The 17,412-nt window shown below is 37.5% G+C and overlaps 1 protein-coding gene across 1 annotated transcript in view; it reads left to right on the forward strand.

Moving 5' to 3' along the window:
* The window catches only part of LOC142158712 (cadherin-6-like), a 244,776-nt gene that overhangs the window by 167,761 nt on the left and 59,603 nt on the right, over positions 1–17,412 (forward strand). Inside the window, exons 5-6 of the mRNA XM_075212933.1 lie at positions 1,661–1,828; positions 3,323–3,510. Coding sequence (XP_075069034.1) covers positions 1,661–1,828; positions 3,323–3,510 — 356 coding nt within the window. The remainder of the gene's footprint in view (positions 1–1,660; positions 1,829–3,322; positions 3,511–17,412) is intronic.

A 17,412-nucleotide genomic window follows, 5' to 3' on the forward strand; every position in this document is an offset into this window, starting at 1 on the left:
TAAGGATTTTCCACATGTAAATGAGTAAGTAACTAATGCTACATAGTGGAGTTATAAGCTGCATAATCACATAGTGTTAAATGTTTCATTTCAGTAAGACAAAGATGGTAATCCTTGTATACATAGCTAAATCCAGCTAAATGTTGATTCAAGAATGTAATATCGTTCAGATATGGTCAGATAATACTTTACACACATTCATATATAACTTGGAATGTGTTATCCATTGTGATGTAGAAAATACAAACACAATGTTTTTCTACATTAACAATGCTGGACCTTCATTAAATAAAAGTCAGAGCATATTTTAGATGTTTAAATGTAATCACCACCCCCTATTATGTTTCATACACAGCAATATATAATATGATTTATACATGATTTGATCTAACACTAAATATAAAATATAGGATAACGTGCTATCTAAAGTGAAATATAATTGTATTAGAAGTCACATTATTACGACTATGCCAAAAGTTATCTGACTTCTGTTATCATTATATTTCATAAAAAGGTTGTTTTATTTCTTATAATGCGTGAGTAGTGGTTCTATGATAAATACGTTAAACACTTTAGTATTTAATTACCAGTGTGTTCAATTATGTTTTTGTTATTGGTATAAGTATTTATGTTTTTCTTTTTTTAATGAGGGAAAGTACTTCATGTGGGGATTTGTTAGGGATAAGTGCAGGAGATGATGTTGTATGCATTTTATGCAGTGTAACATTTAGTTGAGATAAATGTGAAGGTAAAAGGAGAGAAGCTGTAAGTATTGATCAAAGACAGTGTATAAAGAAATTGAAGTATATTGTATTTGTCATTCTCAGGCAAGGATGAAGAACATCTTAACATGGTCACCATAGTGAAATATAACACTATCTTTGATAACCAGTACTAACGGGCATTGGCAAAAATAAGCTACACAGTTATTTAAGTATCACAACACTCATGTAATATATAAATAAGGCATACAAGTCAGCAAATACATAATTTACTGATACTGAACATCACCAACATATATATTGAAGTGATTAACTTCAAAAAATCCTGAGATATATTTACTAAACTGCAGGTTTGAAAAAGTGGAGATGTTGCCAATAGCAACCAATAAGATTCTAGTTATCATTAATATAGTACATTCTTCAATCTGATTGGTTGCTATAGGCAACATCTCCACTTATTCAAATCTGCAGTTTAGTAAATATACCCCCTTGTTTCTGGCAACTAAAGTATATTAGAGTCTGTAATGTTAACCCCAGAAAATGAACTTCTACTAATTAATAGGTTTTATCAGTTTTCCTTACACCATGTGCAAGACGTAATTGATATGAAAAAAAAAAATTATGTCTACAAACTATAAAATTAAGACAGGTAATATATCTAGAATTAAATGGATGCTATAACTAAATTGCCAGAATAGAGATATTTGGCATTGTTCACATAAAAAAGTGCATAGAGATCTTCTAATAACAACCTTACTCTAGTTTTATTATCACATAAACACTTCCAAATAAGCTGTAAATACACATCTTGTAGCAACTGTCTTTGGCTTCACTAAATGTTTATGGATCCCCTGACTCCAATATTTAAGTTGCTCACGTTGTCACTTACTGCTCCAAGGATGCACTCCTGTGTTACAAATTATTATTCTTCATTGCAGGTGTCATCAAAACAGCATTGCCAAATATGGACAGAGAGAACAAGCAGCAGTATCAAGTGGTTATCCAGGCCAAAGACATGGGGGGACAAATGGGGGGACTGTCCGGGACTACAGTCGTAGATATCACTTTGTCGGATGTCAATGACAACCCTCCACGCTTCCCTCAGAGTAAGATCTATTTACGGTTTATTGTTCTGTGCACTGTTTCAGATTATAGAGAAGGAAGAAGAGAAACGGTTTCTTTACATTTCTAGACCCTCAGGAATGAAAGTAGCATTAAACGTTGCTCTGCAGAGCATTTTGATTTATTTTGCTGGCAGATTTTTAGCCTTGTGGCTTTATCCGGATATTCCGAATTTCATATGTCCTTATGGTTGCCAACTTTTCTGTAAGCAAATACTGGCCTTTCTATCTATCTATCTATCTATGTTTCTACTCTATTAATAACATTGCCTCTTAATACAAATGTTGCCAGCCAAGCCAGGTGGCAACCCTGTATATCCCATCTATCAATATGAAGGATATATCTTTGGATTTTGTTCTTACACTGAGCAACCACTTCTAACAATTGCTTTTATAGTTCTATAAAAATATTTTTGATTCATTTAACCATGAAATGTAATAACTTGAAATGAATGTATCCTTATACAATTTCTTCACCATGCATTCCAAATCTCTAAAGCTTTAAGTTATTTTGTACTCCGAGTTCATCATAGTGTAGCATCTGTCTTTAAGTCCCACTGTTGTTTGTCAGACAGCAGTATCATAAAACAAACCTCATGAAAAAAAGCAGGACAAACTGGCGTAATTGCATTATGGAATAAAAATGGAGTCAATATTTCAGATGTCCTCTGTGTAGCCCTAGGCTGTCTATTACAGCAGTAGTGTTTTCTAAAATACACAAAGAACATTTTTCAATGTAAGCCAATAAGACATTTGGGATTATTGGCTAGGAAACATTTGCCATCCAGAAATAGGGCATCCTGTTGCATTTATCCTGTATTGTGATTTTTGCACAGTGTCCGAGTTCTGTTTAACAGAATTTATTTACTGAAATAAGGAGAATAATGTATTTAAAGTTATTGTGTACCTTTGCCTGACTCCACACAGTTGTTGTCACATTCTGTGTCTCTCTGACTAAAATATAACAATGAGGTTTCAAAGCATTTCCTATATTTTCCATCTTATATATGCATTGGCATATTTGTTGCCCATAAAAACTGAATTTGTCCCTGAATACACCATGGTCTCTCCTGCCAGGTCTACAAATTTACAGACATATAGTGCACTAATGTTCATTGCACACAAATTGATCCTGCTGTCACACAGGAGTGATTACACATGCATGATTGGATATATAGACATAGAATAATAATATTTGATGAAAGTGGAAGTTGGAATCCCTAGCTAAACCTATTTGATGCGGAATGTATGTGTAACATGGGGAAATATTACTGGTATAACAAAAAATGTAAAACTTATTTCATACTGCAACCTAATTCCCTTGTCTAGCCTAAGAGGTGCACTCGCTGCTAACCCACTTCAGTGGCTTTATTCTCTTCCTGATATTTTTGTTACAAGTCTGTTCAGATAATATTTTTGAAGATCTGTAAAAGAACCATTAAAATCATTTTTGAAAGCATCTACATTTCGTTTTTCTAGATACTTACCAATTCAGGGCCCCTGAGTCTTTCCCTGTGGGTTCTGCAATTGGCAGAATCAAAGCTAATGATGCAGATGAAGGTGTGAATGCTGAGACAGAATACAGAATCATTGATGGAGATGAACACAACATGTTTGAGATCGTCACAGACAAGGAGACGCAGGAAGGAGTTGTTGTTATCAGAAAGGTAACTCAAAAGGGAAAAGAAAGAGTGGTAAAGAATTGTTTCTCCTACTAAAGAAAAAATCCTAAAATATATAAATACATATACATATGATTTCAAATTACTCTAAAAAATATGTATTTAAGACAGTGGTTCCCAAACTTTCTCAGTTCAAGGCACCCTTAGGGTCACTATAATTTTTCCAAGGCACCCCTAAGCAAAAGTAATTACCAGGTAGTCCCGTTTTTTAAGTAGTTGGGTCAAAATGACGTAAGATGTATTTAGATCCCTTCACCATCACATTGTGCCTCTTTATCACTGCGCCCTTCGCCATCTCACACCCTGTGTCCCCCTCTTCCGCGTTTAACTCTGGCCCCCCTCCTTCAGCGTCTCTCTCTCTCTGTCTCCCTCCTTCAGCATGTCTCTCTCTCTCTATCCCCCTCCTTCAGCGTGTCTCTCTCTGTTCCCCCCCCCCTCCTTCAGCATCTCTCTCTCTCTCTGCCCCCCCCCCCAACTTCAGTGTGTCTCAGTCCCCTTCACTCTCCGTTCCTTTACTTACCTTCATTCTTCATGTTCCGCTGTCTTCTGTCCTCTCTGCTGCCGCTCCTCACTGACGCTGTCGGACGTGATGACGTCACGCTCGGCAGTCAGTGAGGGCAAGGATCCGGCGCTAGATGGGTAAGTTTCTTTTTTGGTTTGTTTTTTCTTTTTTTTTTGGAGGGTGATCGTGGCACTTTGGGAATCGCCGATTTAAGATATTATCAACAACCTTGGAAGTTTTAGAAGCAATGGTTAAGGCTGTGAAATTCTTGAGAATTTCTGCGACTGTTATTTTTTTTATGATGAGATGGAATAACTGAGCTGATTGGCTACAATCGAACAAGGACTTCCGATTTGTATGTATTTGTTTGTGTATTTCCATTGCTATAAGGTGTTTCATTTGGTATGGCATATATATAAGCAAACAAACAGATGTGTTGCAAAGTTATTTATATGGGGTCATGTATAAACAATTTTAAATTCTCATGGAATGTTCATTTTCCTAAATGTTTTGAAGTAAATTACCATTGTTATATAGAGTACATATTCCTCTTTTTTCAGGGTAACATAGTATCCTATATGTGGCAGACAGAAAAAGTTTTGACTGTTTTGTAGATGATTTAAATTACACTTTTTCTATTTTGTCTCGACTTCAAGTGACCAAATAATGTAATATTTTGATAGAATAATGTACCAACATAATCTTGCAGAAGCAAATGTGGTACTTGTTAATTATAAGGGCACCTCACTTGACAAAATTGGACTCGCACTTTACATGGAAGATGAGTTTTACAGTCGTGCAGCAATGCCTGGTATCCTTTGCCGCTCTCTGTTTTCTTTCCCTTCCCGAAAACAAGTGTATCCATGCTACTTTGTGAAGAAGATAACCAATCCCTAGAGTGAGATATGGGTGAAGAATGTTACTTTTACAATTATTGCTGAACCACATCCTTGTAGTGTTACTTTAACAAATCTATTTTAAAAAAAGAATGAGTTCAAAACAATGTTATAATGTTTTCCAATATTTAATATTTAATCAGGTTATGACCTGGTGGGGGGTTCATGAGGCATAATGTTGCGTGAAAAAACTTAGTGGACTCACATAATAAAACTGGTATTTTTAATGGCCATGCCAAGGTATAATGTTCATTATAAGCTGAACAGATAAACAAACTATTCAGGTCAATTTTACTTTTAATAAACTGTTTATAAAAAGGACTTTACCCTGACACCCAAAATTGGGCCTTCACCAAGGAGGATTGGATCAGGCCACAAAAGGAACATTGTGTCACACCCCTTCTCTCCTACACTCCCCCATGTTAATTCAGACTGCTCTGAACGTTCCAGCACCAATGCTAATAATAACACACTGGAGGCTTTGCTGCAACCTGCTCATACAGGACAGAGGAAGGGAGGTAAACCCTATTCATAAAGAGCTTATTGCAAGTGGAATAACTACCCCCCTAGAATTAATAGATTTAAGTCTGAACCCCTCCCCCTTCCCTTCTGAGCTCACTCATGGTGGATCCACACAGTCTCTTCCCCTCTCCCCTATTGCACGCCGCCAACCTGTTAATTAACCCATTTTAAACCACCAGACTTCAGTTACCTCATTGACGCACATATTTGGGGCAGAGAAGGGAAAGGGGGCACATGATACAAACTCTAATAAATCAAGGATTTTAACAAGGTCTAGGAGGGGAACATTCTCCAAAGGAAGAGAAGTATTAGAACATGAGGACATGCACTGAAACTGGAGAGGGAAATCTGAGGAAAAATTAGTTCACAGGAAAGGTAGAGGATAAGAGAAATAGTCTCCCATCAGAGGTGGTAGAGTCTACTATAGTAGAGCAACATGCTTGAGATAGACATAAAGATATCCTTACAAATAACAATGATTCAAATAGGGTTTGAGGTTACCAAAGGTTAAAAAATGGGCAGACTAGATGGGCCAAGTGGTCCTTATCTGCCATCAGATTTTATTGTTTTAAAGGCAATAAGCAAAGTGATTATAACAGCAATACCACATAGGTTTATTTTCTTTAAATAGCAATTTAAGTACCTTTTAAGCATGCATTTGTTTTGCTTTTTTGGAGTCATTTTTCTGTCCTCTTACAAATCATTATCTCCTTTTTGGAAGTTTTTCTGGAGGGTAGAAATTTGTGGCTGTCAGTTACACAAAACTCTCAGCATGTCATGTGACAATAGAGTAGGGAGAAGGAGCAGGAATATTTTACAGCGAAGACAGAGCTCAGTGCGACATTTCAAATCCTATCTTCCCACTACACCATGTGCCATGTGACCATTGTTGGAATGGTAGTCACATGACACTGTGTAGAATTATACATCAGTATTGTGGACAGATGCTGGAATAGAAACAGTGGCAGACTCAGCTTTCCCACTGCTTGTAACTCAATTTAAACTGTGAATATTGGTTACCTTGACAATCTCTGACTAGGGGTTAGGTATTTACCAACACTGTAAAGGATGAACTGATCCACTGTTGGGATTGGTCAGTGGTAAATTTATTCAACTGTCAGTTCCAGTCATTTGTTACCTGTAATGGCATTAGCTTGCCCAGGTGTTCATGCTCTGTAGCTTATTAATGTCTTCTCCTTATTGACTCTGCTCATTTTTGACCACTCTTTCCTGCTGCCTACCTCGAACTCTGCTTGTTCTCTTGTATGCTGCTCATACTGACCTGACCTGGTTACCATTTATCTTGCCTGCCACCCATACTGACTTCTGCTTGTCACAGTTTATCCTTTTCTGTCGTTCGCCCAGACTCTGGTTTGTGACTCCTACGATTCTGTTAGCCATCTACCCCCATTTTGGATTGTATCTGGTTACTGTTGGTAGTTTATATTATTGTTCTTACTCTTAGTAGGACTTGTCATTAACATGCATTTACATATTTTAGCAATTAGTCTGTTTTGTTCTCTTGATTCATCCATATATAGACTTATAGTATTGCACACAAGACCTGGGGGCAACTGATTTCCAGTGAGCACATAGCGCTCTATGGGAAAAGGGACTGTTGTAGGTGAAGAACTTTTGTGTTTCCATAAGTTTATTGGTATACTGTCGGCAAACATTACACAGCCAGAAAAAACAAACCAAGGAAAAATAATTGCCAAGCTTCTATTTCTTGCATGCCACAGTGATTTATGTTACAAAAACACGGCTCATTTTTTCATGAAATTGCTGCTTTTAGTAGTCTGTACGTTGAGGTTATGTTTCTGTTGCATGTTTTGATCTCGATGCTCTTAATAAACTGTTCTTTAAAAAACTGTATCTTTCTCAGTACCACCAGCTATATTCCTTTAAATCCCACATTACAATAAGTTTAGGGTTTGCTACCTCTCTCAATTTGCTTTGATATGTAAACTAATATTTTACTTCTACATCTTCTAATCATTCTAGCATACATTCTATATAATGTACTAAAAAACGGTGGCGACTTTTGCAACCACCCAAGGTGAGCAACACTCAATGCTTGTCTACGGCTATCACCACGTTTTTTTAATAAACTTATGGTTATTTTTATGTGGTAAAAAAATAGATCTCTCAATTCTGATAAGGATGTAAGTATGCAAAATGTACATTTGACTATGGACGTTCTAAAGCAGAAACAAACGAAATAGACCATTTCTCAGCGTCATTCTAAATGAGATAATGTTGCAAAATATATGGAAGGAAAGGCACAAAGTAGAACTTTGAAAGACAAGAATCATGTTTACCTTTAATCACAGCTTAAATAACTGTAGCTCAACACTGCAATATCAAATCTCTGTCTTTAAAACCAAATGGCAGAACCTACTGAGATGTTGTCAAGCAGACATACATACATGCAGTGCTCTGACGGGAATGCAATCAGCAACAATAAGCAACACACCACAGAGGTGTCAGTCGCTCCAAAGACCACCTGTAGGGAGACTGTGGAGATGAGTGTGAAGCCAGGCAAGACTGATTGCCAATTAGTGATACTGTGGCATGGTTTACAGAACTCTTTGGCAGACAGCAAGTAGGCATGCAATGTTCACCGATGGTGGATGAAGTTAAGAAATTAATTTTGCTTTTAAGTATGCCCTAACCATCCTCGTCCCACAGATTATTATTATCATTTATTTATATAGCGCCAATCATATTATGCAGCTCTATACAGAGAATATGTAATCATTCATATCAGTCCCTGCCATAAAAGAGCTTACATTCTAAATTACCCGCCGCACACATACACATACATACACAACATTTTTATTATACCTCAATTAACCCACCGGTGTCTTTTTAGACTGTGGAAGTCAACCGGAGCACCTGGAGGAAACCCACACAAATATGGGGAGAACATACAAACTCCACACAGACAGGGCCCTGGTTGGAATCGAAACCCATGACCCAGTGATGTGAGATAGCAATACTAATCACTGTGCCACTGTGCTGCCTTGATTATTAGATGACTAATAATAGCAAATTAAGTAAAATATTCAGAATCATTTATAGCTTTGTGCATGGCAGTGTCAAGTTAAAAATCCCAGGTTGAGCTCACAACAGAGAAATGTACAAACAATGCAGAGAGGAACATTGAACTCTCTGTCTATTTGGATAGGATACAATTCATTTTTTATATATCTGTTATAAGTAGACAGCTTATAAATGAAAGGCCTTTATCTTTCTCAGTATCACGAAGCATAGAGATGTAGTGGTGCTATATAATTTATATCAGTCCTGTCCAATCTGCGGCCCTCCAGGTGTTGTGAAACTACAAGCCCCAGCATGCCCTTCCAGCTATCAACTGGTTGTCTACCGGCAAAGCATGCTGGGGATTGTAGTTTCACAACACCTGGAGGGCCACAGGTTGGACAGGCCTGATTTATATTATGTACCCAACAGAATGTATATTGTTCATGCTGTGCAGTTTCACTAAGTATTGCAATTGTCTTATAACCAGCAAGTATAGTTACAAAATAATTAGACGCCTATGAAAAGGAGAGGAAACCTACCTTCTATTTCACCCCAGAAAGTCAAATTACTATTTAAATAGGACGCCATGTTAATTTGTATCGGGTTTTTGTTTTTTTTTAAAATACAAAAAGATAAACTTACAACTTGGTGAAATACTCTAATTCAGTTATAAATTACATACATAATTTATCTTAAGGGAAGGTGGATGGATTGGATGGATTGTTAAGTAAATATCAGTCTCATAGATTGGAAGCTTATGAGTAGGGCCTTCTTACTTCTTTTTCAGTATTACCCAGCAATATTTATTACTGTATTTGTCCCCAATTGTAAAACACTACGGAATTTGCTGGCGCTAAATAAATAAATAAATGATGATGATGATAAAAACATCCTTTAAACTTTTAACAAGCAGAGAAAGGTACATAGGTATAGAAAATTATTGATCCCTATAGGCTGGACATTAGCACACATTTACTGGAGTCCAAACAACTTAATGACTCATTTATTTCTACTTAACCAACACGAGAGTTTGTCGGGAGAAACCAGCCATTCAATTGTGACTCGCATATACCTGTATTTTTAAGTGAATTTGTTTCATATATTTTCATTAATTATCAATTCCTACTGAATTGAGAGGCTGCATTCACATGAATATTGTTCAGCCCGCCAAATGGTTGTTCTCACTATGTGTAGATGATTAATGCTGTATAATTATGTTCAGCTCACAGTCAGCAAGGGATGGAATCCAGAACTGTCAATTATAGCAATGTAAAACAGTAATTAAAATAGACCTTTGTTAATATATTTGATTCATTATTGCATGAACAACTATTGCTATATCATGCAAGATATTTGTTCTGGAAATGTGTACTTTTTAGTAATGTCATTGTTTTTTTATTTTCTATTAAGTGTTAAGTCATTTAAACAGCGAGGACAGTTTGTGACACAGAGGGGAGAATTCAATTTTACGTAAGGTGACCCGATGTGTCCTCCGAAACAGTCTGCAGACGCACATTGCGTCAGATTTTTTACTAAAATATCCGCTCATTTTCCCGCACAACTCAATGGGAACAGAGATTCTGTACCATATTAGCTGGCAATGTGTGCAGCTAGACTTCGGGACGACGTCTAACAATGCCTCGTGGTTAATTGAATTACCCCCAGAGAGAAAAAGAGACTTATTTGGCAGACATTTTACAAGAATTTGCACTTATACACTGTACCTTACAGCTTATGTTGTGCATCCCCATTTAATATAGCACATAGACAATTCTCCCACCTATGAATTCCCCACTACTTCCTGAAATTGAAGACAGGATTGTACTCACCCTTCTCAATTTAACTGAGTAGTAGAATCCATCAAGTCCTGGCAGCACAAGACAGCTTTCAGCTTCAGGTAACAGCAGGGGTTTGCTCTATTTGCTACATAGGGCGGGCAGTTAATATTAAACAACCATAAAAAGTGCAATCAATTGTTCATCATGGAGAACACATTCATATTTACAATGCTATGCTTCGGGGATGGGGGTTCAAGCACTGGACATCCCAAACATTTGAACAGTGTTAACTGGTGTTTAATAAAGGTTCTGTCTGCACCATCAATCTATTTTTTCATAGTAATTCATTAATGACTTTAAAATTTCACTTGTTTATTTTTTGCAAATGCAAGGCAAGGTACAACAAACACATGTAAGACCGCCCAGGTGTATGAGCCTAAAGATGGCTCCTGTCACTTTAGTTTAGAAGAGAAGATTAAAAAAGTATTTGTCCAAATCTTTAAATGCAGAACCTGGGACCACTCCTTTTTAATATATTTATTAATGACCTTGGTGATGGTTTAGAGAGTAAAGTTTCTATTTTTGCAGATGACACTAAACTCTGTAAGGTAATAAAATCAGAGCAAGATGTAGCTTCTCTACAGAGGGACTTAAATAAACTGGAGGATTGGGTGGCTAAATGGAATATGAGGTTTAACACAGATAAATGTAAGGTTATGCATTCAGGGATCAAAAACAAGAACGCAATCTATAAATTAAATGGAATTAATTTTGGAGAATCTATAATGGAAAAGGATTTGGGAGTGCTCGTAGACAGTAGACTTAGCAATAGTGCTCAATGTCAAGCAGCAGCTGCAAGGGCAAACAAAGTATTGGCATGCATAAAAAGGGCATAGATGCAAGGGAAGACAGTGTAATTTTGCCACTGTATAAATCGTTGGTAAGACCTCATCTTGAATATGCAGTACAGTTCTGGGCACCACTCTATAAAAAAGATAATTTGGAACTAGAAAGGGTTCAGAGAAGGGCGACAAAATTGATAAAGGGTATGGAGTCATTAAGTTATGAGGAAAGGTTAGCCAGTTTAGGCATGTTTACTTTAGAAAAGAGGCGTCTAAGGGGAGATATGATTACTATGTACAAATACATTAGGGGTCAATACGGAGAGCTTTCATGGGAACTTTTTACCCCAAGGACCATACACAGGACACGTGGTCATCCCCTAAGGTTAGAGGAGAGGAAATTTCACAACCAGCAAAGGAAGGGGTTCTTTACAGTAAGGGCAGTCAAGATATGGAATTCATTGCCAGGGAAGGTTGTGATGGCAAATTCAATAGATATGTTTAAGAAAGGGTTAGACAAATTTTTAGCGGAAAGGTGTATCCAGGGATACGACCGTTAATTTAAAATAAAGGATAGTAGTGGATATAGGGTAAAAATTGGATTGCAATATTGAGTCTGGGGGGTTTTCAAAATTGAAACAGATTGGCGGTTGCTTACTCTGGATTAATTTCAAATATAAGTGCAGGATCGCAGGAGATCCAAAATAGGTTGAACTTGATGGACTGGTGTCTTTTTTCAACCTCATCAACTATGTAACTATGTAACTATGTAACCTCTATTAAAGTAATTTTATCGTTTTAAAATAAGCATTGCCCAATCAATTGTATGTGTTTCCAAAGCACAAAGTGATTTATTTTAGCAGATGTAAATAGTCAACAATTCAATACATTATTATATTATGATAAAGTACAGTACAGCCAATACCAAAAGATAAGTACATACCAATGCTATCGCATGCGCTCGCTGCACACCCACGGGACCCGGTGGACAGTATATCTGTTAGAATACTGTGTCAGAGTTGACTGAGAACCAGGGGGTGTGCAGCTATGATTATATACAGTACAGTGTTACACTTGAACAATAGAGATGACGTAGATTGTTTCTATAGGTCCAGACGTTGGGTGGGTCCAGGGTAAACAGATCATAGGTTGATTCAATCTAAGTAATCCAAAGGTGGGGGTCGTCTCTCCAGGGGGTCTGCTCCTTTCATAGCCAGCATCATACAAAGGAATATTCCCTAATATCAATAACTAAAGTATGCAATGTGCGATCTCTTCGCCGACTGCACCGAACAGCTGCTGATGAATAGGGTTTCAGTATGATACCAAACATGCCACCTTTCCCACAACCTGAACTATATATATCACTGAAGTGTACGTATAATCATTATATATATATATATTTATATATATACTACTAATAAACCAAATATTATCTGCTCATAAATTACAGTGTAACGGTACCAATATGAATATGAATTATATAAATAACTAAATGTTGTAATGCGAGTGTGTGCGTGCGTATTTTACCGTGCGGTCACACCACGCCATGTGTCACGTGGCGTACGCTTCGCAATCGCACGGCAAACCAATATTAAACCAATATACTTTCGTTCATCCAATTATACGACTTCGACACCTCTTAAATATTTTCTGCTGTACTTTGAATAGTTGCCTTTATAGTTATATTTTTTTTATATTTTTTTTATGTTGCAGCGGGTAACAGTATCTATGAATATCATGAAACAATGACAGCATGTCTTTTATTTAAAAAGTATTAACAGATCTGTTCAGCTTTTATTCGTTATTGCCATTTTATGGTTTTCTGAAAGCATAAAATCGAGTTTATGGATATTCCTTTCTGATAAAATTAGTGTGGGCTGGCTGAACATAATATTAACTGTCAAAGGTTTTTCATACAAAGATGCTGATAATTTGATTCCCATCTTTGAAATAGATGTCTAAATCTAAAAGTAAAATGTGTGATGAATCATCGCACAAAAAAAGAAGTGTGAGAAATTTGTGTAGAAGACTTAATTATGTTCAATTTCTTCCAAATAGATTAAGTAACAAGATAAACAACAAGAGAAACAGGGATGCCCCTGCAGCATTCAATTGTAAGGCAGAAAGAAATATTACTTTTGTTACTGTAAATGGTCCCTTCTACATCAAAACTGAAATAATCCTTTTAATTTTTAATCATTGATATTCTGTCTCACTCCTTTGCATACTAATTAGGAGATGGTGATGTCATAGATAGTCATATAGCCGTGATTATAGCACTTATTATTAGAGAAATTAAGGCACATTAGGGTGTACATTGTATTCATAGGTTGAGAATTGTCCTGGCTGAAATGAAAGATCACCATATAAGGCTAGGTACGCACTGGAGAATTTTCCGACCGACGTGTTATCTACAATGACTTTACCTTCGACCAAAGGTCCGATCGCTCGGACGATTAATGTGTACACACTAGTCTCGGTTTAGACGATTAACGAAAGACCGACCGGTCAGTGACTTTTCACAGCCAAATTGTCGTGAGCAAAGATTTGAATTTTGTACACACTGAAACGACTTATGAGGTCCATGTGACGATATCCCCCAAAAATTTCGATAAAGGGCAGAGCATGTTCAATAGTAACCACCCCAAACCTCATAAAAAGCAAAGGTCACACGTTTTCTTTATACATTTGTTAGTACGTGTACAGTGTACGTTCATTAACAACCACACATAAACACATTTTTTCTACTAATATGGATGCTGTTAAAGAACAACAAGCAACTGCTCTTTTTCTGCTCGCTGTGGCAAGAAGACTGCAAGTACAGACCCAAGGGAAAGAAGAAGAAAGAATAGATCTTGTTGGACCAAAGTGTGGTTCTAGAGGAGAGACTCATTATTTCATATGCCTCTGCTACAGGAGATACAGGACAACAACCCCGATGACTTCAGGAATTTTCTGAGAATGAAATAACCCACAAGAACTGCTCCAACTTGTCACCCCCATCATCCAGAAGGAGGACACCTGTTTAAGGAGACCCATATATGCAGAGCAGAGACTGGCTGCTACCCTAAGATTTTTGGAAACAGTTAGGACACTGGCTGATCTGAAATACAGCACAGCAATTTTACCACAAGCTCTCGGTTTGATAATACCTGAGACCTGTAATGCTATCATTGAACTTCTCCATGAACAGTGTATGAAGGTTGATAAACATAAATAGTCTACTTTCGAAACAAATGTATAATTTGATTAACATACATAAAATTTACAATATACATTAAATAAAGTGCCATCCAATAAAAGCAGCCAAATAAACAGTTTATAGTTGTTCATATTGCAACATTGCAATGCTATTATCCATTTGTGATGGACTGCCACTGCACTGTTACATGTTTTACCTGGGTACAGGGGTAAAAGTCAGGTAAGGTTTTGGCATTAAATATTGTCCTCCCATACTACAATGCTGCATCTGTGTATGCCGAAATGTGTACGATGGTGTCTGCCTGTGGCAGGGGAGGGCTGGCAAATTTTAGCCCGGTAGGCAAGACTTGACTCGGCAGCTATTTTAAAGGAAAAAAAAGGCAGGTGGCCCAGTGACTCAGCCCAAGGTAGCCCACTGTGGGACCAGCCCGGGGGCTGATGCCCTCCTGTCCCCCAGCACAGCCTGCCCCTGGCCTGTGGTTTGCTGGTGTTATAATTGTATTCCGGTACAAATCTTCCTTGTTAGCCCTACACATGAGGTTGCACACCAAACACTCCATTTTCACTTGTATCGGTCTACTAGCACTTTTCATTTTACTTGCTAGCGTTGCTCCAAGTAGGTCAAAAGTGTGTGTGCAGGTTTTTTGGCCATCACACTGTTTACGCATTCCACCATGTTTGTAGTTAGTGCATCACTTTGATCACACTAACATAGGGGTATTCAATTGTTCGGCTTGATGGCCGAAAAACTCGCGCTCTAAAACTATTACCGTTAATACGGTAATTACTCGCTGAATTTCAGCTCACAGTGAAATTCAGCGAGTAAATTACCGTATGAACGGTTTTTAAGCGCAATTCTACCGTATTAACGGTAATAGTTTTAGAGCGCGAGTTTTTCGGCCGTCAAGCCGAACAATTGAATACCCCCCACAGAGCCTTTTTCTTCCTCTTCTGTTGCGTTTGTGGTTGTATTGCAACCCTAGGTACATCCTGGCTTCCCTGTACTATAGTTATTGTACTTGTCAACAACATCCAACAAGAGTTCTTATGACAGGACAGCAGGCCGAGTAAAGAGAAAAGGAGAAAAAAAACAGAGAATTATATTAAATGCATGTAATTTAACTATTTCACACCTCTTTATGTTTCAGTTTCCTGCAACGATAGAACAATAGCAAGTTATTGCTGAAGAATTGGAGAGGTAATGGAATTTTCCAAACTGTGGCGGTGCCATTGATGGGAAACATGTCTGAATTATCCCTCCATCCAAATGTGTTTCTTTTTCTTATAATTACAAATGATTTTTCAGCATCATTCTAATGGCCATAGTGGATGCGAACTATGAATTCTTATTTGTGGACGGTAGGAAAAATGGGAAAGTGTCTGATGGCGGTGCATTGAAGAAGACTCTCTTCCATGCAAAACTAAAAAACTACGAACCTAATATTACAACTGGAAGTAATACAAATTATGGATTAAATTTTGTGTTTGTGGCGGATGAAGCACTTGCATAAGCATTGCACAACAATTTATTGAAACCGTATCCGCAACGCAATCTGTCTACAGAAAGACGGATAAGTAATTATAGACTGTCATAAGCTAGGCGTGTTCTTGAAAATGCATTTGGAATTCTCAGTAGCAGAATCAGAGTTTTCCATTCTGCTATTAATCTACGTTTGGACAAGATAGGTAAAATTCTGCATAACCTTCTAAAACGTAAAACCTCCTGTGTATGCAGTTCACATATGTATGAGGACAACAATCTCTAATGACAACACCTCGAAAGTCAGGCCAGCTTATAAATGCAAGTGCCAGTGCAAAATTAAACAGGGAGGCATACCTTTAATATTTTAACAGGGAGGGTGCAGTGCTATGGCAGGATGAGTTTGTAAGCATGTTATGTGTGCAAACTTTATTCTTATGTATTTCTACTTTAATAAACTTGTTACACAGCAACAGCAAAATATACTTTCCTTACAGTTCCACTAGGAGGTATGTCATCTGCTTGCACCGCATGAATAGAAGAACTACTGTCCATGTAATTTCATTTTGACAGGTGAAATGCAGAAGGTCAAAGTACCTCAGCTTTGGCACATAAACATCATCTGCACCTGCCCCAGATTTTTTTTTTAATAAACATTTTATTATTTTATTATTTTTCCAGAAGAAAAACAAAGGAAGGGAAACTCACATATCGTATGAGTCAGTGTAAAATCAGCTTCCAAGAAGTATCAAAAACAATACTTCCCAACTCTCCCAGAATGTCCGGGAGACTCCCGAAATTCGGGTAGGTCTCCCGGACTCCCGGGAGAGCAGGCAAATATCCCGCAAACGGCATCTTCCTGTCAAAATGACACGATTTGCAGTAAATCTCGTCATTTTGGCCCCGCCCCCGCGACAAAAACAGCATTTTGGCGCCCTCCAACCCCGCCCCCCTGCCTGGGATCTCCCGGAAAAAAGTTCCAAAAGGTTTGCTTTCACAAGTTCTTGCATAGCCACATTACGTAACATTCGGTTACAATATTCCTTTGATTTTATCTTCCACAAACGGGTGTGCGCCCTATAAGTCTCAATGAAATCCCTCATGAGCTCCACATTGCGGTCATATGACATTTTCAGTTTTTCTTTAAAAAAATAAACATAAAGGGCCTGAGTCATTAAGGAGAGTAAGGCAAAAAAAGGAGTAAATGTTCTCCGGGACAAACCACGTTACAATGCAAGGGGTGCAAATTATTTTATTATTTTGCACATAAGTTAAATACTGGATGCTTTTCATCTAGCACACACATACTTGACATATTTTTTTTTACACTGAAATTTAAAGTTGATCTAGGACATGTCATACCCCAAATATAAATCTGTCCCCACATTTTAAATTTACCTCCCCCTCCAATGCAACATTGTTTTGCCCAGGTAAAAAGTTATTCCTTTTTTTTATGTTTGCTTTCCTTAATGACTCGGGACCAAAGAGTCATGTTAATCTTTTGTCCACTGATATCAAAGAAACTGTAGAATATATTGTAATATTTTTACTAGAGATGCTCAGGCTCAGTTTCCTCGAGAACTGAACACACCCGAACTTAGCAGATCCGAGCCGACTT

This window comes from Mixophyes fleayi, chromosome 5, assembly GCF_038048845.1.
Source record: "Mixophyes fleayi isolate aMixFle1 chromosome 5, aMixFle1.hap1, whole genome shotgun sequence".
Lineage (NCBI taxonomy): Eukaryota > Metazoa > Chordata > Amphibia > Anura > Limnodynastidae > Mixophyes > Mixophyes fleayi.